Below are 26545 nucleotides of genomic sequence, written 5' to 3'. Positions count from 1 at the left end.
ATTGGGCACTCACACTCAAATATTATACACGGAAAATCAAACTTTTTTGAGTGTATTGAGTGTGAGAAAAAGATGACTGTGAGAAAAAAAATCTCGCAGAACTCTTATAAAGTGCAAAAAGCGCAATATTTAATATTTAATATTATCGTGGTTCATTCGCCTTCTTCACGTACCATCCGTTATCTACGCCCCACCATTGTGGTTTCCATCTACATGATCTACATCCGTATGCTTGGAGTGTTTATAAAACATTATTTTTGTTTGCTGTTAGAACCTCGGTTAGAACTATAAGTTTTTCTTGTTTGCTGTTAGAATACAACAAACAAATCCGTGTACACTAATCCACTAATGTCGTTTTCGGTTTTAAACTTGGGTTGGGTCAGGTCCGACCCCGACTCTGAATAACCGAACGAAAAACGAATCGGGATCGAGTCAGTATGATGGTGTTAGTGAAACTCGAGCCCTATCATCTGTTTTGTTTTCAGTTCGTACTTTTATCAGCTGGCAGAAACAGACATATTTTATCTATTGAATTTTGTTATTAGTACAAAAAAAAAAGATAATAACGAGCCCATTTGAAATTTTCTAATCTTTCAAAAGAAAAATTTCAACTCTTGAAATAACAATTTTTTATTTATAAATCATTTCTTAAGTTGAAAGTTTTATTTTCACATTAAGAGTTTCATTATTTAAATTTACCAAAATTACTATAATGTCAAAATAAAAGTGCAAAATTTTCAGAAACACAATTTATTTTTTCTCTGTGTGTTATTTTCTTGTTTTATGCATTATGGGGGAATTTGTTAATTATTTTAGGCCATTACAAATATTTAATTGACTTTTTGTCCTACTGTTCTCCGAAAGGTTAAGGGGGGTGGGGGGATAATTAACAATAAATATTAAAATGAAAAAAATCAAAAAACTCCTCGGATTTGTTAAAGAATGTTTTGAAAATCCTCAAAATTGTCCGAATTTTATTTTGTTTGCCCCCTCAAAATATTATTTTTTTGTAAAAAAATCCGAGGGGGAGGGAGACAAAATAGATTTTAAATATTTGTATCGGCCTTATTAAAAAAAAAAGATTATTAATCCATCAATTAATTTATGTGATAAATGACGACGGCAATGTGGATTACTGACTGGGGTTTAATCACCGTGGACACTTATTTGTTGTTTTAATTGGCTTTTTTCGGTGATAGATCGTGATGTGTAGTCAGTGACCGTGATGTCACCGAAAAAAGCCAATTAAAACAACAAATAAGGCAATGTGGATTGCCGTGAAAGAATTTTGGCGCTCCGGAACATTGCTAGTACAGTAGACGTTCGATAACTGCAAGTTTTTTTTAACTGCAATGATTTTAAACTGCAATTCGATAGTTGCAACAGTTTTGCAGTTATCGGACCGCTAAACTTCAAACTGATGTCAAACTCAATGACAGCTGCATTGCGCTGCACATTTAGATGCACTTTTATTGAATCTGACGTCGATTGACAACCGTTTGACGTCTAGAAATGCGTTGTAGTTATCGAACGGCATTTGTTAACTGAAAAGTAAACATTTTGCAGTTAAGCCCCAAACGCAATACAACGGAACGGCGACGGAAACGGAAAATTTGACAGTTAGCCCATATATTTTCTCTAAAATTTGCCGTTTCCGTCGTCGTTCCGTTGTATTGCGTTTGGGGCTTTATTGAACGGCTACTGTAATTATGCCAATCCGTGTTTACCGATAAACTATATTATGCTGATTCTCTATGGCTTTTTGGGTAACAGTGATTGTGTTACAGTAGGACCCGTAACGCTGGGTGGACTCCTTTACGTGGTGTGTTACGGGGTAAGATCTGCCACGGTTACATTGTCAGCTACAGGCAAATCCTGACCCAACGAATACCTTCCTCATTATCCAACTCCGTGGTATTTATGAGGGTGTCGCTAAGTCGGTGGCCTCTCGTTAAGTAAGTACCACATCAACACTTCCTTCCTCTCCCTAGTTACGGTGAAGATGGGCGTGGCCAGGAGTAGTAATCCTCATGCTTTTGTTATTTTTGTTTAAGACTGAAATCAAGGACCACTCCCCTTCTTGATTTCTGATAGCATTCTAGATAAGGATCTCAAAAATAAAACATGAGTATCACTAGTGTCCAATCTACGAATTACACCGTAACAATGCTAATGCTAATGCTTGTTGGAATATCAGGTAGTGTGCGACGCTTCGCTGTAGATCGAAGATGGATAGGAGGTAGGCGCCAGTTGGTTGTAGTTGCTCTTGGGTAGATTAAGGAATATTGTTATGGATGTATTGTAGATACCTATTGTTGAATAAAGAGAACTGCAGCTACTGGCAGAAGTATCAGTCAGTAGCCTGCCGTGGTGTAGAGAGGGAACTCTAGTATTTGTTGTTCTTTGTGAGGGGGTTCCCTTCTCCGGCCAACAGGTTATGGGCCCAGGAACGATTCCCGTTCTCCATCTTAGTGGGATGTTATGGCCGTCGACGTTATCGCAGTGGGATCATGGATCGGCCGCATAAGTCGCGTGGCGCAGTGGGATCATGGATCAGCCACGTAAGTCTTGGGTAGCGTCGGGCGGAATTCATCAGGAGATTGGAAAGTTCGGTAGGATGCTGGAGGTTATGGGCCCAGGAACGATTCCCGTTCTCCAATTTAGTGGGATGTTATGGCCGTCGACGTTATCGCAGTGGGATCATGGATCGGCCGCATAAGTCGCGTGGCGCAGTGGGATCATGGATCAGCCACGTAAGTCTTGGGTAGCGTCGGGCGGAATTCATCAGGAGATTGGAAAGTTCGGTAGGATGCTGGAGGAGGGGGTTCCCTTCTCCGGTCAACAATGCTAACAGTGATTGTGTTACAGTAGATTTGAATTATCAATTATGTCATTCAAATGGAACAGAACAAGAAAATGTCGAAACATTTCGCAAAAAATCCAATACAAAATTTATTGATATTCGGGGCCTTTTATTTTAAAACAAAGAATCAAATCGCACAAGAGTTGAGAGCATTCCTTTTTGCTATATGAATTATTTTTGCTATTTTTCCCCTAAGGGTGATAAACCGTGATTTCGTCAGACCTGCAAAAACCAAATATACAAGAGAGACAAAAAAATTTTAACTGCATAATCTAAACAGGAGATTCAACATAATAAATATCAATGGGATAAAATCAAGGGTGGGAGGAGAAGTCGGGACTTCCGAACCGAACTTTCTTCCGAAGTTTTATCTGTCAAACTAATTGATACGTTGTTTATCTCATCATTACACTACTAAAAATCCACACATATTTATTGGCAAAAATCCATAGATTTAACTTAAGATGTATATCAGCGCACACATAACCATTCTCCACGCGAACTACTAATAAAATATATATCCAAATAAACTTTGTGTGGTCTCGAATTAGAAATTATTAAATTTAATTTATGTGCTGTTCTATATCGATTATATTAGGGTGGAGCTATTGCAAAAATGTATAACGGCGACACATATATCTTATACAGATATTTTTGGCAGTGTAGGTGAATCCAGCGCACTACTTCCGAAGTTGGGAAAGTTGCCTGTATCTGGAGAAAAATACAACTTCGGTATAAAAGTCGTTCTAACTTTGTTCCGGATACACAATAAATATATTGTTAAGACAATATATTTATTGTGTAATCCGGAACAAAGTTAGAACGCTTTTTATACCGAAGCTGGGTTTTCTTCCAGATACAGGCAACTTTCCCAACTTCGGAAGTAGTGCGCTGGATTTGCCTGAAGATGCGCTAAACAACGCATCAATTAGTTTGACAGAAAAAACTTCGGAAAAAAGTTCGGTTCGGAAGTCCCGACTTTCGAATTCTAAGTTGGTGCTACGCCGACAATACAATACCAAATTTTCAAAACGAATTATCTGCTTTTGTAAACAAAAATTGAAACGTCGATTTGAAGAATCTGACAGCACTCCCCCCAAGTAACACCAAGCATTACAATGTTGCACATATATCAATCACAAATCGGCATGCTAAATGCTAATTGCATTAGATCAGTTTTAATGATGCGAAATTGCATTTATTCATCAACTGTCAGACAACGATACTCTAAATTAGCATTACAAATGCAGCGATGCATTACTGATGCTTTATTTCAACATGTCAAAGTAATGAGCCATTAATTCGATCTTATAATTGCCCTTTTCCACTTTAAGTCAACTTTTAGGGCTGTGTTTCTTACAAGCATATATAGCTTCATGGTTACTTGGGCCTTGCAAACCAACACCATCAACAGGTAGCAGAAGCCTTCACCTACGTGTTTATGGTGTTGGTTTGCGTGGGAGTGCTATCAGATTCGTTAAATCGACGTTTCAATTTTTGTTTACAAAAGCAGATAAGTCGTTTTGTAAATTGGGTATTGCAAATTTTGCGCCGTGTTCGACTCCCATGCAGAAAATATTGTCCCACCAAAATATTGTGTATCCGGAATAAATTTATACCGCTTTTTATACCGAAGTTGGATTTTTCTCTCGATACAGGCAACTTTCCCAACTTCGGATATAGTGCGCTGGATTCGCCTAAAGATGCGCTAAACAACGCATCAATTAGTTTGACAGATAAAACTTCGGAAGAAAGTTCGGTTCGGAAGTCCCGACTTCCGAATTCTAAGTTGGTGCTACGCCGACAATATGTTCCCACCAGTTTCTCCATATAGGCCAGTATCGACTTAAAAAGTAGAGAGGTTACGGAATTTTGTTCAATATTACCAAGAGGAATTTTGACAACTGATCTGCATGGAGCAAATTGTCACCTTTACTTACGGAATAATCGAGCAGAATATTTTTCCGAAAGTAAAGTGACAGCTCCCATTACTTTGCGTGGGAACCTTACAAATGCCAATTTTGTTTTTGTTCTTTTCATGTGGATACTGCTGTAAGAATTTTATTTCGATTCTTTACTTTTCCGATTCAGTGAACGGAATTTAACATGTGATTGAGATAGAAAAAGAAATTTCTTTTGAACACGATACCAACCTTATGGATGACGTCTCAACTGCAAGAAAGAGCTTTTGGGGTGTGAAAAAAGGTGCAAGAATGATGTTTTGTGATTGTGCTTTCGCTAATTTCTATACAATTCGACGTGTGAGCATTTGTTTTGGTACTTCGACAAATTTGCACGGTAGTCTATTCTTCGGTGAGAAAAGCAATATTGCGCACTTCCCACCTCGTTGGACTCCGCACTTCAGAAGTGCGAGATAGTCATAAGTGCGAGATGTCAAAATCCTTTGTTCTCCCGGTTGGCGGGCTGATGAATCGGGTGAAACGGGTTGGCGCCAACGAAAGTTGTTTATGTTTTCAAATGAACACGTGGGCTCGGCAGGGTTGCCAGTACATTTGTTTGATCAAACTCTAGAAAAATAATAATGATTTGTAGTGAAAGTTAATCTTTTCGCTACTTTCAAGTTAGTTATAATTTGAATTCTTTGCGGAAGCATATTACGATAATTGCAATAGTGGTTCAACAGACGGTTATTTCCAAGTTTCATGCATTTAGATGAAACTTGGAATAATAATAGATATTGTAAAATATTTGACATCACTGCTTAAAGTGCGATCTATGATTTTCCCAAAAATCCATCGAGAGCTGGAAATGGCAATATTGAATACACAAATTCTTTTACCGCGAATAAAATTTAATATGTTCTAAATTCTAAATAAACTTATCGATTTTTGTATCGACACAGTATTCAACCGGCTTCGGGATCTAACCAAATGAGAAAGTCAAAACAAGGACCACGATGACAAGCACCGGCATGAAGATGAGCAGAAAATGGAATGAAAAAACACGAAAACCCATGCGGGGAATGAGTGAGTTTTCGTAATCGCGATAAATGAAAATTTTAGCAACTAGCTGAAATAGGCTGAAATCTGTGAATTAGCGAGAAATGCTGCAGTGCATCAGATCCACCAATTGGCAACGGCACAGTTTACGGCATGTCAGCAATTCTCTGCATCATCGGAGGTTCAATTCCGCATTGGAAGCGCCCGAGATAGACATTCCTTTGAGCACGGGGTAGGTATTTGCAAATCAAGTAAATAATTCGGAACCGGTAAATGCTTCAACGAATATAATTCCAGTCGCGTGGTTCGCATTTCATCCGGAAAGTATGCGCGCTTCGCAGACGGATGCTCCGTAGTCAGTGTCGGCGACACGGCCGTGATGGTGACGGCGGTGGCCAAGCAAAAGCCAGGCGGAGTCAATGCTTCGTTTCTACCGTTGGTGGTCGACTATAGACAAAAAGCGGCGGCTGCCGGAAGGATTCCTACTAATTTCCTTAGGAGAGAGCTGGGTCCTTCGGAGAAAGAGATACTCGCGGCCCGGCTGGTAGACCGATCGATACGGCCGCTCTTTCCGGCCGAGTTCCGATGCGACACGCAACTGGTCTGTAACATGTTGGCGATCGATTCCAGCAACTTGCCGGATGTGCAAGCCATCAACGCGGCGAGCGCTGCGTTGGCCTTGAGTGACATACCTTGGAATGGCCCGATCGGAGCGGTCCGGGTTGGATTAGTGGACAATGAAATCCTTATCAATCCGACTAGGAAAGAGCTCCAATTTTCGTCGCTGGATTTGGTCGTAACGGCGGCCAAGCATAATCTGGTGGTAATGTTGGAAGGACGGGGGAACGTTGTGAACGAGAACGAACTCCGGATGGCGATCAAGAAGGGAACAAAAGAAGCTCAACTGATAATCAATGGGATTGAGAAGCTTCAAAAGTCATTTGGGAAGCCGAAGAGAGGCTTGGAACCGCTGCCACAGCCGGAACAAGAGATTGACTCCGCTGTAAGAACAATGTCCGAGATGAGACTGCGCGAGATTTTTAGGGATTTTGCTCACGATAAATTCAGTAGGGATAAAGCCATTTCTCATACGAGGGCAGATACTATCGATAAGGTTTGGTCGAGCTACCCCAATGTCGATGCTGGTTTGATTTCAGAGTGCTTCAACAATTTTTGCAAGAATGTTTTTCGGGAGATGATTTTCGAGGAAAATCGACGATGCGATGGTCGACAGTTGGACGATTTGAGAAAAATCTCCTGTTCAGTAAATTTGCACAAACCTTTACACGGATCAGCGCTGTTTCAGCGCGGCCAGACACAAGTGTTTGCGACCGTGTCTTTGGATTCACACGAAAGCGCTTTAAAACTAGACCCAATAACCTCCCTAGATACGGGTGTCAAATCGAAGAACTTCTTTCTCCATTACGAGTTCCCGCCTTATGCGACGGGCGAAACGGGGAAGATTGGCCCCGTAGGTAGAAGGGAGATCGGCCATGGTGCTTTAGCGGAAAAAGGACTGGTTCCCATCATTCCACATGATCACCCATTTACGATTCGGCTGACGTCGGAGGTGTTGGAATCGAATGGATCCAGCTCGATGGCCACAGTTTGTGCTGGTTCCATGGCATTGATGGATGCTGGCATTCCGGTACAGGAAGCGGCTGCTGGTGTTGCGATCGGTTTGGTTACCAAATACGAGAACAATGATACGAAGCATCTGTTAGACTATAGGATACTGACGGACCTGCTGGGTATTGAGGACTATATGGGGGACATGGACATGAAGGTGGCAGGGACGCGGAAAGGCATGACGGCAATTCAGGCGGACATAAAAGTGCCCGGAATTCCGTTAAAGGTGAATCTATGAATTACTTCCCAAAAACAGTGCTAATATGTACCCAATTTCCCCGCAGGTCGTGATGGAATCTCTTCAGAAGGCAATGGAAGCTCGCTTCCGAATCATTGACATAATGGACGACACGATTGCTAAATCACGGTCTGTAAAAAAAGATTGCTGGCCAGTGACGGACAAGCTACAGATTGAAACGCACCAGCGTTCTAAGTTGATTGGTCCTGGAGGAATCAACATACGGCGGTTGTATTTGGAGACGGGTGTTCAGCTCAATCAGGAGGACGAACAAACCTTCCGGATATTCGCGCCTTCGGAAGCGGCTATGCACGAAGCAAAGGAATATCTGGAGAATCTGATGAAGGTGGAGAAGATTCCGGATTTGGAATTCGGTGCTATCTATACGGCCAAAATAGTTGAGCTCAAGGATACCGGAGTGATGGTGACGCTGTATTCGTCAATGCCAGCAACGCTGTTACATAACTCGCAGTTGGATCAACGTAAGGTAAGTGTCGTATTCGTTCCTTGATATAAGCCACTTCCAAATCGCAAGTTGGGCTATTTATTTCAAATTTAATTGAATTTATCAAACTCCAATTCAATTCGAATCAAATCAAAATGGTAATCCAATCAAAATCCAATTCAAATCCAAATCCAATCCAAATTCAATCCAAATCCAATCCAAATCCAATCCAAATCCAATCCAAATCCAATCCAAATCCAATCCAAATCCAATCCAAATCCAAATCCAATCCAAATCCAATCCAAATCCAATCCAAATCCAATCCAAATTCAAATCAAAATCCAATCCAAATCCAATCCAAATCCAATCCAAATCCAATTCAAATCCAATTCAAATCTAATCCAAATCTAATCCAAATTTAATCCAAATCTAATCCAACCAACCAAATCAATCCAAACCAATCCAAACCAATCCAACCAAACCAATCCAAACCGATTCAAACCAATCCAAATCTAATCCAAATCCAGTCCAAACCAATCCAAACCAATCCAAACCAATCCAAACCAATCCAAACCAATCCAAACCAATCCAAACCAATCCAAACCAATCCAAACCAATCCAAACCAATCCAAACCAATCCAAATCTAATCCAAACCAATCCAATCCAATTCAAACCAATCCAAACCAACCAAACCAATCCAAATCTAATCCAAACCAATCCAAACCAAACCAAACCAATCCAAACCAATCCAAACCAATCCAAATCTAATCCAAACCAATCCAACCAAACCAAACCATTCCAAACCAATCCAAACCAATTCAAACCAATCCAAACCAATCCAAATCTAATCCAAATCTAATCCAAACCAATCCAAACCAACCAAACCAATCCAAATCTAATCTAAACCAATCCAAATCTAATCCAAATCAATCCAATCCAATTCAAACCAATTCAAACCAATCCAAATCAATCCAAACCAATCCAAACCAATCCAAACCAATCCAAACCAATCCAAACCAATCCAAACCAATCCAAATCAATCCAAACCAATCCAAACCAATCCAAATCTAAGACAAATCTAAGACAACCAATCCAAACCAACCAAACCATTCCAAACCATTCCAAACCAATCCAAACCAATCCAAATCCAACCCAAACCAATCCAGATCCAAACCAATCTAAACCAATCCAAATACAATCCAAACCAATCCAAACCAATCAAAACCAATCCAAACCAATCCCAACGCAATCCAAACCAATCCAAACCAATCCAAACCAATCCAAACCAATCCAAACCAATCCAAACCAATCCAAACCAATCCAAACCAATCCAAACCAATCCAAACCAATCCAAACCAATCCAAACCAATCCAAACCAACCAAACCAACCAAATCCAATCCAAACCAATCCAAACCAATCAAACCAATCCAAACCAATCCAAACCAATCCAAACCAATCCAAACCAATCCAAACCAATCCAAACCAATCCAAACCAATCCAAACCAATCCAAACCAATCCAAACCAATCCAAACCAATCCAAATCTATTCCAAACCAATCCAAATCTAATCCAAACCAATCCAAACCAATCCAAACCAATCCAAACCAATCCAAACCAATCCAAACCAATCCAAACCAATCCAAACCAATCCAAACCAGTCCAAACCAATCCTAACGCAATCCAAATCCAATCCAAACCAGTCCAAACCAATCCTAATGCAATCCAAACCAATCCAAACCAATCCAAACCAATCCAAACCTATCCAAACCAATCCAAACCAATCCAAAACCAATCCCAATTCAATCCAAACCAATCCAAACCAATCCAAACCAATCCAAACCAATCCAAACCAATCCAAACCAATCCAAACCAATCCAAACCAATCCAAACCAATCCAAACCAATCCAAACCAATCCAAACCAATCCAAACCAATCCAAACCAATCCAAACCAATCCAAACCAATCCAAACCAATCCAAACCAATCCAAACCAATCCAAACCAATCCAAACCAATCCAAACCAATCCAAACCAATCCAAACCAATCCAAACCAATCCAAACCAATCCAAACCAATCCAAACCAATCCAAACCAATCAAACCAATCCAAACCAATCCAAACCAATCAAACCAATCCAAACCAATCCAAACCAACCAAACCAATCAAACCAATCCAAACCAATCCAAATCCAATCCAAATCCAATCCAAATCCAATCCAAATCCAATCCAAATCCAATCCAAATCCAATCCAAAACCAATCCAAATCCAATCCAAATCCAATCCAAATCCAATCCAATACCGATCCAACCCTTTTCAATCCTTCGTTTATAAAAGGATTATTTATTGGAATTTTAAAGCTATAAAAAACCTGGAACAGTAATTCAATATGTTTCGTTTTGACTTTCTCTAATTTTCCTCGTTGAATTGTTTTCTTAACAGATTGCCCACCCTTCCGCCCTGGGACTCGAAGTGGGATCCGAAATTCAGGTCAAATACTTTGGTCGTGATCCGGTTTCGGGGTTCATGCGTCTCTCGAGGAAAGTACTGCAAGGTCCTGCCACAGGTATTGTTAGGAATTTCGATCGGGGGGCGTCTGCCGGCAATGCGACCAACAACGGTGACGATAGTGGAAGTGCGAAATCCTAGCTTTATTTGCAATAGTTACTACTACTGACCAAGGTGTGTTCATCAGCGGTTTGTATTGTGTAAGGCCGCGAGGATGTAAGCTGTGTAAATAATTTCGTGTTATTAAACGTAGGTAGTAATTTGAGTTGCGTGCGTCTGGTTGTTGAAAGAAATGCTCCTTCTGTGGACTAATAGCTTTCCGGAACGATTAAGGCTATGCCTGCTGCCACTAGTTGAGCCCTGCTAAGAGTCGGGTCGATTTCGATCGCTATCTGACAGATTAGGGCGTCGCGGGAAATGTTATTGTACAGAGGAATTTCGAATTGATCCATCCGTGAGTTCGTGCTGCCCGGTCTGTTGTTGATTTGGCCGTCCTGTGTGCCTTCTGCCTTGATGTAATCCAAATCAAAGTTTTTGGTGTAGCTGGGGCCACTATTCTTTTGCGAACCCTGCTGAATTGCCAGCTTTCCGTTGTTCAGATAGCCGCCATCAATCTGTAATCAAACAATAAGTTAAAAAGATTAGGTCTTCTAAAGTACATCAAAATATACTCACTAATAAAGGAGCTATTGCAATCGTTCTTTCTCGCGTACGATCATCGAAAAAGGCCACAAGCTTGAGTTCCGTAATAGATACTCTCAGCTCTACGGATTTGATCATTTTCATAGCGGTCAGAAACGCTTCAATGCTGAATAGATTATTGAAGTTGATCTCCCGAACACGATTCTCTTCGACAATCTTGTTGTATAATAGTTCCGTTTCCCGCGTCTTGTGTCCAATTGCCTTGAGGTACTCGATCACGGTCTTCGGTCCGCTCCAGACTCGACGCCACTGTAGGGGAACCTGATTGTCACAGATGGTGGTGAGCATGGTTCGGTCCTTCGCAGAGATGGTCGCGAGTTCCTTCAATGAGTTCTTGATCGTCTGGAGGGTTCCGTTGATTGAGTCGTAAAGACTGCGTACGATCGCCAGCTCCGAGAGGATGAAGATCATCCAGGGGTCTTGTTTGGATTTATTACGCTCGATGATGGTATCCAGACGGGTTGCGATCGTGGAACTCTGAAAATAGTTCGTAGATGTATACTTGCTTAGGGAGAGACGGTTAGCGAAGTTACCATTAGCTTTCCCCACAAACTGATTATTGGTTTCACGCGCTTCTCGTAGTTCTGAGTGCTTCCACTGCTGAAGTATTTCTGCCTCAGCTCCTTCAACGTGTTTCTACAGAATATAACATCCCTGGAGGCGTTGGTCGATGTCGGAACTCCGTACATGTTAGGTGTGTCTGTATCCGGTAGTTGATCAACGACTTTTACGTAGTCCTGAAGGTAGAAATAACAAGACTGTCAGTTTCCACAATCTCCAAGTTCAAACAAATGCACCCTGGTCATCTATTTTACCAAAAAAAGGTAATAACCTAACGCAACTAGAGCTATACCCAAAGCTAATAGTCATCCGAAATACAGTGTAACTTACATCCAGATGATTGGAGTTCGGGAAGCTAACGTTCATGAACATCGGCTGCCAACGGCTGGCCATGATTTTCTCGTCGAACATTTCCCGCAGTAGGTATTCGAGCTTTTCGAAATCGTGGTCGTTGTCGATTCGCCCTCCGTAGGCGACTTTTTCGCACAGGCCCTGCAACAGCGGCCAGGGAATCTTCAGCGTGCTCGACCCTTCGGTATACTTGATCAGCTGCATCGCGGTCCGGAGGTCGGAATCCGAGAAATCGTACCATTTGCTCCAACCTAAACAATCATTGATTATTGATAAATTTTTACTTAAAACATTTCTTGTGCTTAGGATCATAGGGGCCTGCAATGATCGATATCTCTGTATCGATGTTTTTTTATTCCTTTATTAAGTGATTTTTCTATTACTATTATAGAGTTCATCACTCATTTTATGATTTGGAAAAATAAAGGATAGTTGTAGTTTGTACCAGAAGCAACATTCATGGTTGTAACTTTTAATTAAGTTGAGTTAGGCCGATACAAATATTAAATTTATTTTTTATTCGATAGCTCTTGAATGTTTGATGGGTGGGCGATACAAAATAACAAGAAAACAAAAAAGAAGCCCAAAATGCAATTATTTTATGGGAAATTTGGAATTTTAATAGAAAATGATAGCGAGAAAGCAAAGAATATGAAAATCTGTAACATATTTATCCAGTAGTCGAATTAGTACAATCAATACTTATTTCTGTAGACGTTTTTGTTTTTCGTTTTGGAAAAGTGATGTTTTTGCCGATGGGCTCTAATCCATAACACCAAGATTTTTAAAGTACTGCTAGAATTATAAGGGGCTACGAAATGGTGAGTTGACATCCGGGAAGGAGCGCCTAACATAGCTCTAGTCCTCACAAGTTCCAATACTCACGCTTCCGCGGGTATCTAAGGGTTGCCAGGGTTGTCTGCCAGCTAAGGGTTGTCTGCCAGCTAAGGGTTGCGTACTTAGTTGGTAGTGTAGCCTGAGCACTGTTGTCCTTCTGACATCAGCTAGAGTGAGAAGGTGCGTCCTGTGGGGTCTGCCTAGGATGTGGTGGGGTTCGACAGTGGGCTCTGTTGAACTTCAATAAAAAGCAGCATGTGTCTTCAAGCAGTCCCTATTAAAGCGACCGTGTGCCGATCAAAGCGCACTAGCCTAGTCCTGGTGTTGGGTGGGACTTTAAACAAATTTGACCCGACTGACCGAGCGTTCACCAAGGAGGTGCGGCTCCAACAGCGTCTGTTATGGCATTCAGCTGCTGAGTAGTAATTGCTATTCTCCGGAAGCTATATCTAAGATGGTAGCCCCATCCCGGTAGATAGGGAATCTTGGGCCAACAACCTACTGTTCTCGAAACATCAATTTGTTCGAGAATTCGCTAATGAAAGAATTCGGACTGATTTTACGGCAATGGACACGAATAGGAACATGGAACGTTTTAACCTAGCCCAGCAGGGTAAATTGGCACAACTTGCCAATGAGGCACGCCGCATGAAGCTTGGAATCCTGGGACTGAAAGAAGTCCGTTAACTTTGGAGAACACAGAACGCCGTCGGGTCAAGTACCCGCTATACTCTGGTTTACGAGGTGAACACGCTACCTGGCATCGCGGAGTTGGCTTCCTATTAAGCGCTCAGGCACACTCTGCGCTTATGAAGTGGGAACCTATATGTGAAAGGATAATCGTTGCCAGATTTAGAACACGGGTCCGAAACCTTACTATAATCCAATGTTATGCGCCAACCGATGCTGCCGATCTGCAAGACAAAGAGAACTTCTTCTAGAATTTTGTGTTAATAACGACATGGTGATCGGGGGATCGCTCTTTCCTCATCGACCGGTTCACAAGATTACGACGGTGCAACACACGCCGACTGGAAGATGCCACGGTGAAACTGTCCTTCGTTGAAAAACTGGAGACGCGTGCGGCAGATATTCCGGAAGGTGGCAGCGTGGAAGACCAACGGACCGCCATCCAGCCACCACCAGCGAGAACAATCTGGGTGAACTGCGCACCCAGAGGAAACAATGGATCACCGATGAGAGCCGCGATAGAGCGATCAAAAACCAGAGGAGCCAAAGTCTTAGCCCGTCAATGATACTCGGCTCTTGAGAAGGAAGTAAAACGCTCATGTCAACGGGATCCGAGAGATCCGCCGCAACCGGGAACATTCGCCTCCTCTACGATATTTCACGACGCTTAAGCGGGGCGAAGATGAATGCAACGATGCCTGTGAAAAACGCGAATGATCAGTTAGTAACCGATCCAACTGACCAGCTGAAACGCTGGTTAGAGCACTTCGAACAACTTTACCAAGTGCCTGGCAGGCCATCACCACCTCGGCATGATCTGCCTAGGATCCGACGTATAACACGCTTCAATACCGAAGCTCCATCACTGCTAGAGATTCAAACAGCCATCCAAAGCATGAAATCGAATAAAGCCCCAGGGGTCGACCGCATATCAGCCGAGATGCTTAAAGCTGACCCCATGACATCCGCTCAACTACTGTATCGTTTATTTCGTAATATCTGGGACACCGCAACTTTCCCGGTCGACTGGATGCAAGGTATCTTAGTGAAGGTACCCAAAAAGGGTGACCTGACTGTATGCGATAACTGGCGAGGCATTATGTGGCTGTGTACCGTTCTCAAAGTTCTATGCAAAGTAATCCTAGCCCGGATTCAGGAGAAGATCGATGCGACTCTCTGGCGGCAGCAGGCCGGATTCCGTGCCGGAAGATCCTGTGTGCACCATATTGTCACGCTCCGCATCATTTTGGAGCAGGTCAACGAACTCCAAGAGTCCCTTTACTTGGTAATTCATTGACTACGAAAAAGCTTTCGACCGTCTCAATCATGAGAATATGTGGGGCGCCCTGAGACAGGGGGTTCCTGAGAAAATCATCGGCCTCATCGAGGCACAGTACGAGACCTTTCCGTGTAGAGCGCTGCACAATGGGGTCTTGTCCGACCCTATCCGGGTCGTAGCTGGTGTGCGGCAAAGATGTATTCTATCACCGATACTGTTTCTCATCGTAATCGACGAGATTCTGGTAGGTGCGATTGACCGTGAACCAAACCGCGGGCTGTTATGGCAGCCTATAACCATGGAGCTCCTAAATGACTTCGAATTGGTGGTTGATGTTGCACTCCTCGCGCAACGGCGCTCTGATATGCAGAGTAAGCTCAACGACCTTGCCGAGCGCTCCTCTTCGGCAGGTTTAGTCATCAACGTCAACAAAACCAAATCGTTGGATGTAAACACGGTGACTCCTTCCAGTTTCACAGTAGCCGGGCAACCAGTGGAGAATGTTGAAAGCTTCCAATTTCTTGTTATCCAAATGGCGTCAGACGGCGGCACCAAGATCGACATAGGCGCACGGATCAAGAAAGCAAGGGCTGTCTTTGCGAGTTTGAGAAATATCTGGTAAATATATAGGTGCGAAGCCTGGAGTAGAATGAGTGGAGCACGTTGCACGTCTTATTAGCATGCCCATTACTCATGCGGGCATAGAAAGCTTCCAATTAATAACTGAGGAAATGCTAAAACCAGGCCAAGTTCCAGTTGGAATGTACAGGGTTGGTACGACTACGCGGATTTCGCGATTTTCGCGGATTTCGCGATTTTCGCGGATTTCGCGGTTTTCGCGGATTTCGCGGTTTTCGCGGATTTGGCGCGGATTTACATAACGATTTTAGGACTTCGCGCGAATTTGGCGCGGATTTAGTTTTAGGTAATAATTGAACAAATTAAATTCTAGATCTAAGGACGTTTATTTAAAAATTAGTTTTATGTCTATCTAGATGGGTTTTATTCTCGTTAGCAAATGTTTTCGAGAACAAAAGTTGCGTTCATAGTTGATTACTCACATTGTTTTTCGGATATTAACTAGTCCTGTTTGAATTCCATGATTACCCCCTTGAGCATTGATTAAACAAATGTTATGAGGGGCGTCATTTGTTGTCGTTTTTAAATCATTCTGAAACATGACGCATACAAAACATGTCTGTTGAACACCCATTATTTATTCCGACAACTTCGTCGTAATTCCGAAGTATTTGTCAGTTTCTGATTAATTATTCCTTTTTAGATGCACCACAAGCATGATATTTCATATGTCATTTTTCGAAACTTTTTTTATTTTTTAGCATTCATCTATAACGAATAAGGGTTACACAACAATAGTATACACAAAAATGATTTTTGATTTTATTAAGGTACCTCATTTTAATAAGATTCGTTCAAACATTAAAACGTGAATTTAAAAAGGTGTTTTGAAAAAAAAAAACACAATTTTTCCAGGAGCATTTTTTGTGAAACTTTTTAGAAATATTTTGGGGGAGTTTCCACGGAAATTATTGGAGCGCTGATCAAAGGAATTATGTACCACGAATTACTGTAAAAACAATTTGCCGGAATGTCGCCTTGAATTTACGAAAGATTATCCACAAGAATTCACCACATAATGTTTGCAGATATTTCCAAAACGATTTCCACAGGATTTGAAGGAGAAAATTTGTAATATATTTCCAGCAGAGTTTTTGCAGAGATTCGCAGAGAAATTCACGCAAGAATTCACGTTGCGATTCCTTTCGAAGTTTCTGTAGCAATGATCAAAATGATTTCTTTAAAAAATCCTGAGAAACGCGCCTTGAATTAAACGAAAGGTTTTTCAAATTTGTTTTTCGCGGGAAGTCATCAATCAATTTCTGCAAGAATTTTCAAAGCGATTTCCACGGGAATTAATTGAAGGTTTCCACATGTAGTCTCTGAAATTTTCCCGCATGTTGTTTTGGAAGAATTTACTTGAATTTATGAAAAATGAATTTCCGCATAAATTGCCGGGGGAACTTTTGCAAGAATACCCGGAGACATTTCCGCAGATGTTCTCGGAAAATAATCCGCAGACAATTTTGGAGAGGCTTTTGCAGACATTCCAAGAGCAGTTGGATTTCTGCCAACACATCCAGGATAATTTCCGCGAGAATTGTCGGATGATTTACCACAGAAATTTCTGGGATGAAACTGCGCATTAGGGTGGCTCAAATTAGTATGGGAAAAACTTTATTGAATTTTTCTGATGGGTCGCCCTCTCATTCGATTCTATTTGATGCCCTGATGCTCTGAACAAAATTTCAGCCAAATCGGTCAACATTTGGGCGGTACTTAACTCGTTGGAAGTTTATATGCAAACATATATGCAAAACATCCAAAAACAGTAAAATGCTGCTGGACTACACAACTTACGATGAAGAACTATGATACTCATTCAGATCTTGGAGAATTTAATACAGAATGTTATGCAGAAAACCGCGAGAAGATTAGAGTTTGCCCGTCTAAGTTATTAACATTTCTCTGAAGTGTGGTTTGAGCAAATTTAGTTTCTTTTACCTTTAAAAAGAAATAAATTCACCCCTACAACACTCCAGTAAAATGCTAATATCTTTGCGTAATAAACTCAAATCTTCTCGCGGTTTTCAGCATAGCATTTTGTATTTAATTCTACAAGAACTGAATGAGTATCATGGTTCTTGATCGTAAATTGTACCGTCCAACTGCAAATCACTGTTTTTGGATGTTTCTGCATACATTTTTCCATATAAACTTCCATCGAGTTTAGCACCGCCCAAACGTTGACCGATTTGGCTGAAATTTTGTCCACAGCATCAGGGCATCAAATAGAACCGAATAAGAGGGCGGCCCATCGAAAAATTTGAAAAAGTGTTTTTTGAGCCACTCTACTGCGCATGCATAATATATTTCTGCAGGAGTTTTCGCAAATTTTCTCCGAGATTTTAGCTGAAATTGTAGTAAAAAACGACACAGGCCTACCGAATAATTGCGGATAAATTGTAACTAAAAATGTCAATTGCCGGATTTTACTGCATGAGCTTGTAGAGAGTTTATCTATCACAAGAATTAAAAGAAGACCTTACGCACAAATTCCTAACCAATGTTCACTGGAGTTTACGCAAATTATTCTACAAAATTTTCGAAGAAATTTCTGTTGAAACTTTCGAATGAACTTACGATTCAAACTCAGCATTCTGAGTTGCAAATCAGCGGAGCTTGAGCAACTACGATAGATTTTGTATTATTTGTTTGTTGATACGAATTCAAATAATTGATATACAGAAGTTTTGTTAATAAAACGAAGTTGTATGGTCTAATTCCTTAATCTGTACGCAAGTCTGTCTTATGATCAATAATTTTGTTGTAAATTGCATAATTTATTTATTCAGAAGAAATTACTGTTTTGTCAGATTCTTATTATTTGCCAAGTTTATCTATAATCAATTATGTTCAAATCTGGTATGAACATTCCTGACACACAGATAATAACGGAACATGCCAAAAAATTCATCTCATCTAAAATGCGGTGCTTATTAAAATAGTATTGGCTTTTAGGTTCTTGTTCTCTTAGCCTCAGTACTACTAGTGGTGAAAAGGACCATCTAGCAGGGTTGTTATATTGACTGCTGTACTAATATGTGTAATGTTGAAGTTAAAAAATATATTTAAAATCAGTAATATTATAAAATCGAACTCGAAAAGAAGACGTTCAGTAAATTGTGGTGACCAAAATTGATATTTAAGGTTTATTCGCTTGGAATTTAGTTTTGGGTCGCGCGGATATAGCGTGGAATGGATTTCATGTCGCGCGGAAATGGCGCGGATTTGATTTTAGTCGGCGCGGATAATATTTCAGGATCTCCGTAACAACCCTGAATGTAGAGCCATTGAAGAAGAAGAAGAAGGAGAATAAGAAGAAGAAGAAGAAGAAGAAGAAGAAGAAGAAGAAGAAGAAGAAGAAGAAGCTCGGCACACGTTATCCAGCTGTAAGGCCGTCGTCCGAATCATAAATTTTAGACTTCATCTACGTTATCTTCAGAACATTCGAACTTTGGTGAGTAATCAATCAGGTTGGGTCTCCAAATATTTCGAAAACTCGCGTAGGTAGCCCCAGTTTTTCTGGCATTTGCTCCCTTGTCGATCCCAAATACGCCATCTGATGATATCAGAGCGTCAAGATATTAACTCCGAACACCCGGCTACTGCAAAGTTTGAGGGGCTGTCTTCATTGTTATTCAGCCTCCTGGTCCTGCTGACGTTGACGGTGAGACCCGCTACAAAGAAGCATACGGTCAGCTCGTTGAGCCCACTCCGCATAAAAGAGCGTCACAGTACTGATATAGCGTTTCGTCATCATTAGCCAAATCAGACTCGTTTTGTTTGCTCGTTTCGTGTCGAGGTGCGCAATGCCACCCCAGATTTCCACAACGAGACGAGCCAGCCTTGGGCTACACAGACAACAGAAAGCCCTCCTGTAGTCAATGAATAGCAAATAAAGGAACACATGCATAATAGTTGCTACAACATTCGCACAGACAGCATAGGGTCAGTTCTGAGCACCTCCGCCGATAGCCGATCGACATTGGGGGCCCCTTTAGATTTCATGCTTCGGATGGCTCCTTTTTGAAGAACACTGAAGACTTAAAAAAAGCTGTTCGAAAAGAGTAATTGAGGCAATAATCCCCGGTTGCTGCAGTCACCCTTTCTTCATCGACCAGGAAGTCCACCCACGCCTGCATGTCCTGTCTGCAGCAGCGCCCGGTTCCCACTTATAGATACATATCGTTGACGGAACTAGTGCTTCACTTCACTAATTCTTCCCGATGCGTGGCCTTTGCTTCTCCACGCTCCTCAATCTTCCAAAGGATACATCTGTAATTCTCGTAGGTTTCGCCGGATACATTCTTCGCCGCCCACTTCTCTTCTACTCTGCCGGTGAATCCGAGGAATGCGTAGTCCGATCTCGCCAATAAGAAGATCAGATCCATAAACCCGAAAAGGAGATGCGAGAGATAGTTTCATCAGTAGGCTCCCCCACCCAAAACCTAGCCAAATGGTTAGTGAAGGAGTTCCAAAGTATGCCGAAACCAGCAGGTCAGTCATCAACACCCAGGAGTTCGGCCAGAAGCTGAAGGTATGAAGGTAAGCTAAGAGGTATCATTCGGCGTAGCGGCATTGTTCCCAAGCGTTGCAGTGAAAGACGCTCAGAATCTTCGGGAGGCTTGGCTGCTAACACAAAGGATGGAAACAGTATGGCGAGGAAAGGTGAAGATGTACCTAAAGCTGGCAAGGCTATGCATAACGGAGAACTACTTCATATTTCGTGGAAGCTTCTACAAACAGACGAGAGTGCGCAGACGATAGGAAATCCGCTATCACCAAACGGCGCGAAAACTGTCAAAACGCACGCAAACGTATCCATTGTGTTTGGACCAGAGGGGCGACAACGGATTTTTTTCATATGGAGTTTGGCAAGTATGACAGTACCCTCGTTTTTGGTGCATAAATTTATACTCCAATGTCAAAATGCTCATATACTATTATAAATTGTGGTGGTATTTGTAAAAATTTGTATTGTTTACCGTGTTTACAAGAGAGTGCACCATGGTGTCGAAAGCACATATTAAATTAAAGATCGCAACGAACAAAAATACACCAAATCCGTAAATATGTAGTGTTTTCACTTTATTCCTTACGCGAAATATGCAGATAAATAATTGTGTTGGTATAAAAAAACCTCTGTGCTGAGCAGAAACAGTTTTTTCTTGCCTTATCCAAACTTTGTGCGTTTCAGAACATTCTCACTCACTGCAGTGTTTATTTTTCATAGAATACGGCTTGGTGTTAGTGCCGTCGGCATTCGCTCGATTGGTGGCAACAAAAATTTGACAGCTTAGCACCCGCCTGGTTTGGACCGTATCAATTTGAGTCGTTGTAGCAAATGTTCGAGAAAAGAGAATATGGATGAGATCCGCAATTGCCTAAGGTGGTTGGACCGGATTTATCACATTACCACTAAGATAACTTAAATGTTCTAGAATTTTTGAAAAGAAGCTCAAAATAGAGAAAATAGATTAAGAGGTTATAGCTTAATGGGAATGTTCCAGGGATTCCAATTAGAATCTTCTAGATATCCTTCATTCGCCAGGAATTTGAACGGGAATATTCCAAGAGATCCGACCGAAATATTACAGGAGTTGCAACGAGATTGTTCCTGAAATTCTAATGTGAATGTTCCAAGGATTCCGAAGAAATCTGTCGAGGGATCCCGAAGCAAATCGTCGAGGGACCGAATTATTCCTCCAGGGGTTCTGTGAAGAATCCTCCAGTGATTCCGAAGGGAATTCTCTAGAGATGTTGAAGCATATTTGGGAGAGATTCCGAAGCAAATCATCGAAGGATTTGGAAGCAAATCGACGAATGATTCCGAAACAATTCATTGGGGGATTCCGAAGTAAATCGTCGAGGGAGTCCGAACTAAATCTTCGAGGAATTCCGAAGCAAATCGTCGAAGTATTCTGAAGGGAATCGTCGAATGATTCCGAAGCAATTTGACGAGGGATTTCGAAACAAATCGTCAGAGGGATTCCGAAGCAAATCATTGAGGGATTCTCAGGCAAAATGTCGAGACTCCGAATTAAATATTCAAGGGATTCCGAAGCAAATCGTCTAAGTATTCTGAAGCAAATCGTTAAGGAATTCCGAAACAAATCAAGGAGAGATTCTGAAGCAAATCCTCCATGAATTAGCCTTCAACGATACCGAAAGGAATTCAGTGTGATTTATTTTGTTTTGGATTCCGGTTGGAATACTTCGATGATTCTGAAAGAAGTTCTTTAGAGATTCCAATGAGAATTCTTCTCAGATTCTGATGGGAATTCATCTCGGATTCTGATGAGAATCCTTCTTGAATGCTTATGGGAATTGTGAAGATTATCATCAAGATTTTTTTATGTACAGGTTATCCGACTTGTCAATATCCCCAACTCAGCCATCTTGGATTTTTGTATGGAATTTATGCTCGTTTGTTTATGTTTTGCACTAAAAATGTATGTTTCCCCCCCCCCCCGCGCTGGTTATTCCCATCTACTGACGAAGTCGGATAACCTGTACATAAAAAAATCTTGATTATCATGCTGCTAGGCAAGCGGAAGTCTGTTGATAAACTATCACTCCAGTCCGTGATGGCTGACCACATATCTTTGACTGCTGGTGAAGTACCACGATTATGCTTTGATTGATTGATCCATTGTTGTTTATATCAAGCTTACTTTGATGTTTTTAAATCAATGTTTCCTTACCTAAATCACACCAAGTGCAATTTCCAGAGGGGAAGAAATTGATTTTTTTTTCATATGGAGTTTGGCAAGTATGACAGTACCCTCTTATTTGGCGCATAAATTTATACTCCAATGTCAAAATGCTCATTTACTTTCATGAATTGTCGTGGTATATGTGAAAATTTGTATTTTTTACCATTTTAAATAAAAATAAAAGATTGCAACGAACAAAAATACACTAAATCCGTTAAAATGTAGTGTTTTCACTTCATTCCTTACGCGAAATATGCTGATAAAAAGTTATGTTGTGAGAACTGAGAAGAAACTTTGTGCTGAGCAGAAACTGTTGTTTCTGTTTTTATCTAAACCTTTGTGCGTTTCATAACATTCTCATTAACTACAGTGTTTATTTTTTTATAGACTACGGCGTAGTGTTAGTGCCGTCGTAACTCTTATGTCTTCAAACTTTTTCAGTAATTCATTATGCAATACAGTAGACGTTCGTTAACTGCAAGTCATTTAACTGCAATGCTTTTCAACTGCAACTGTTGCAACGGTTGCAACAGTTTTGCAGTTATCGGACCGCTTAACTTCAAACTGATGTCAAACTCAATGACAGCTGCATTGCCGCTGCACATTTAGATGCACTTTATTGCATCTGATGTCGATTGACAACTGTTTAACTTCAAGAATGCTGTTACTAATTGATAATTACTCTTCTCTTGGCAGTGATATGTTGGATCATTTGAACCACGTTGGTTTGAAGTTGGTTTTCGAATGAATCTTTATTTGAAACTTATATGTTTCAAAGTCCTACTGGAGACACTTGAAGTACCGATCTTTGTAAACGATATGTACACGATCACCAATTAATGATCGTTGACCATGCGACAGAGAGAAAGATAGAATACTCGAAAATCCATGCCGATGCATGGCAACAGAATGGTTCAACAAATTGTTATACGACACTTCTGGCCGTTGCCATAAGTGCTGACAATTTTGGGCAGGCAATGAACTGATGGTTGAATGCCTACGGCGGTAAATTACAATCGCAGCATGTTCCCACTGGTGTTGTTGGATGCACATGTCACAATGCGTTGCAGTTATCGAACGGCTAACGGTATGTATGTTGAAAATTGATATCACTGTTAACTAACTGTTCAAATCCTAGGGGCAGAACTATTTTTTTCTAGGGAGACCCCCCGAAAACTGTGAGGCGTCCCTAGAAGCAAGGAATGTCTAGATAAAATCCAGAGGCATGCACTAGAGTGAGGCAAAGATGGATGTATTATTTCTCTGTTACTGCTGCCCATCGTAATCGACGAAATCATGGAAACGAAAACCCAGATGAAATCACGAAAACCCAGATGATGGCACTGCTCTACTAACGCAAGAGCACTCTATATCATGTTAAGGGTGTAGGGGCAGCAGGGACTTTGTCCAAGGGCTTGACGACCCCTCCCCATGGCCACTACGAGTTAGACCGGGACCATCGTCCCTAACCCCTAATCCCAAGGCGTCAAGCGACCCGTGCCGAGGGGATGCATGGCCAGGGGGGTGAAATAATAAGCTAGGCCTTTAACGGAGCCTGTGGGGTACCTGGGCACCCTCCACAGTAATTGTCCCTTACCGCGTCATGCTGGGCTCTGGCGACTCTCTCAATAATCGCGACGGACTGGAAATTGAAAATCATTCTCCTCAAGATAGATACTCATAACACAACTAGCTTTCACTGAGAGTAATAGGTTGAACTTTCATGATTTTATTGGAGCTTTTCGTACCCATACAACGAATTCCTCCCTAACCTATCTACCTATGGGTGTGACTGTGGCTTATACTAAGGTACCTACTGACGTTGCGGCCGTTGTTGATCCTTTGACGATGCTGGTCTCCTAGTGCGAGCGAATTTAGCACCACTCGATCTGCAGATTCATACAAAATAGCTCCGCTGAGCGCGTTCGATATCGGTGCACCTGCAGAGATGTTCGTGTCTCAATTCGACAAACTGATGTGATCGTAGTGAAAGATCTTCGCACTTCGCTTGAGCCCTGATACGGATGATGATGAAAGTAGGGTCTGAACCGTTCGATGCGACCACGACGCGTCGCTTTCGTGTAGTGGGGGTTACCGTAGGGATCGAATAGCACCACCGAAATCCGGAAGATACCAGATTTTCACGACCTAATGAGGTTTTCGTAACGGTTACAGGCTCTCGCTCGCTGGTGGGCTCTGCGGTTCTGGTCGAAACAAAATTCTTGGATCGGTGGCAAGAAACGAGAAGTACAAATTTCAATTGTCGATTCGGTCGATTGGGCCGCACGTGTCCGGCAGGGAAGATCGTGATCCCTGTTGATAGAGATCCAAGCAAAGAAAGCCACGTGGTGTGGCTTTCTTGTTGCTCCTTTGTTCACCCTTTATTCGTTCTTCTTATAGGTTCTAGTAATCGTGTATAGTACATTTGATGAGGAATCTAACTGATATCACAAAACCATTCGTTTGGTCAGATTTGTTCTTAAAATAAAACTCTTTGGGTTTATTACACCAACTGGGGAGAACTTAACCTTCAATGACAACTGTCTTTTGTAGCGTGGTTTTCTATAAACACTTTCCGATAGCTAAGAACACAACTGATCGGTTTTAAGTGATCGCTAGAAGTGGACGAGTGATTAAAAAGAGGAGACTGAAATGGTCCATTTGACCAAGATAATTTATTTATATTCGTGAGATCGTTGGTGGAAGTTAATCACTTTCTTACTTCTACCATAGGCTGTCCTTATTCCTCCAACAAGCTCTCAAACCCTCGTCTGATTGTCTGTCTCGTTTTTAATTTTAGTTCTTTCTCCACATATTCGTCGCGGTCCTCAATATATTGGTCCCAAGCTCGAGTTTTGTGATCTGAGGTAGTATTTTCTAATAATTTTACAACGCCTGTATGACTACTACAGTACATTCAAGTTCATTCGGTTGCCCGAGTGAAAGTGAATATCTTGCTATAAAAAGCTTGGGGGATTAAAATTAAAATAAATTCATTTAACAGCAATGGCCTGATTTTTTGACTGTTACACAGTCTCCTGGGGATGAGCTCCCTGGGGGCCGCTCCAAAACGCGGAGGGTTACTACCCTGAACAAGGGTAGTGGGGCTGGGAAGCTGAACCCCGGCCAGGTACCTCCATAACCGGGGGAGGAAGGACCTGGAAAGGTCCGTTTACTCAAGAAAGACGGTGGTAAGGGGTTACGGCAGGCTGAAAGTTCTCAGCCGCACCAGACCAGGGAAATAGAGGGGGATGACGCCTCCTGGACCCTGGTCAAGAACAAGAGGAAACCGAAGACGTCAAGGGCCGAAAAGAAGGCCCAGGCGAATGAGGGTAGCAAGAAGTCTAGGGTAAGTACGAGGCTAAGTACTCGGACGTTTTGAAGGCGATGAGGAGTGACGTCAAGCTCGGTGAACTCGGCGCCGACGTACGTCGAATAAGACGTACCCGGATGGGCGAGATGATCCTCGAGCTGAAGCGGAGCGCCGCCTACAAGAAGTTGGCGGAGGAAGTTCTAGGCGAGACGGTCAAGGTGAGGGCGCTCACTACGGAGGTGAATCTAAGGGTTAAAGACCTGGACGAGATCACCGAAGTCGAAGAGCTCGTCACGGCACTGCGGCGACAGTGCGAAGTGGAGACGCCCACCGCAGCCGTTCGGCTACAGAAAGGTCCGGCAGGGACGCAGGTAGCATTGGTTCGGCTATCTGCAGCGGACGCCTCCAAGGTAGTCAAGTTAGGGAGCGTCAAGGTGGGATGGTCGGTATGCCCTGTGGGCATATACGAGCAACCCGAAGTTTGCTTCAAGTGCATGGAATCGGGGCACAAGCAATGGGACTGCAAAGGCCCTGACAGAAGCAATCTCTGCCGACGCTGCGGATTGGAGGGATCCAGAATGCTGAGCCCCACCGACGATGATATCGAAATCCGAGCAACAGCAACTCCACAGTGTGAATGGACGTAGGACGTAGGCAAGCAAACGCTGGACTATGGAATCCTGCAGGACATTGCACTCAGGTCGTATCTATGCCGCAATTAAGTAGCATTCTAATAATTGTAGCAATGTGTGGCAAGTACAATGGATACACTATGCCCTGGGTGTCGAGAAAGTTCCCAACCCGAAAACATCCT

At 42.0% G+C, this 26545-nt stretch overlaps 2 protein-coding genes across 2 annotated transcripts in view; one reads left to right on the top strand and one right to left on the bottom strand.

The window, feature by feature from the left end:
* Positions 1–5797: 5797 nt before the first annotated feature.
* Positions 5798–10905, top strand: LOC134226067 (polyribonucleotide nucleotidyltransferase 1, mitochondrial). The gene is made up of 4 exons (XM_062706586.1): positions 5798–6055; positions 6121–7678; positions 7737–8177; positions 10575–10905. The coding sequence occupies exons 1-4, from the start codon at positions 5928–5930 to the stop codon at positions 10779–10781; spliced, it is 2334 nt and encodes a 777-aa protein (XP_062562570.1). The 5' UTR covers positions 5798–5927; the 3' UTR covers positions 10782–10905.
* A 43-nt stretch (positions 10906–10948) lies between these two features.
* The window catches only part of LOC134222811 (cytoplasmic dynein 2 heavy chain 1), a 43729-nt gene continuing 28132 nt past the window's right edge, over positions 10949–26545 (bottom strand). The window contains exons 11-14 of the mRNA XM_062701960.1: positions 12234–12505; positions 11876–12079; positions 11316–11819; positions 10949–11254 (exon numbers count right to left, since the gene is read on the bottom strand). Of these exons, the coding sequence (XP_062557944.1) occupies positions 10949–11254; positions 11316–11819; positions 11876–12079; positions 12234–12505 (1286 nt within the window). The remainder of the gene's footprint in view (positions 11255–11315; positions 11820–11875; positions 12080–12233; positions 12506–26545) is intronic.

This window comes from Armigeres subalbatus, chromosome 3, assembly GCF_024139115.2.
Source record: "Armigeres subalbatus isolate Guangzhou_Male chromosome 3, GZ_Asu_2, whole genome shotgun sequence".
NCBI lineage: Eukaryota > Metazoa > Arthropoda > Insecta > Diptera > Culicidae > Armigeres > Armigeres subalbatus.
The sequence above is the reverse complement of the archived record's forward strand: the minus strand, read 5'-3'. Positions and strand labels throughout refer to the sequence as shown.

Bases quoted from the DNA above. Each gene is read 5' to 3' on its own strand.
- LOC134226067 (XM_062706586.1), top strand. From the start codon at position 5,928: ATGCTGCAGTGCATCAGATCCACCAATTGGCAACGGCACAGTTTACGG. The intron at 6,056-6,120 runs GTAGGTATTTGC...ATATAATTCCAG, and splicing joins GACATTCCTTTGAGCACGGG to TCGCGTGGTTCGCATTTCAT. The intron at 7,679-7,736 runs GTGAATCTATGA...ATTTCCCCGCAG, and splicing joins TGCCCGGAATTCCGTTAAAG to GTCGTGATGGAATCTCTTCA.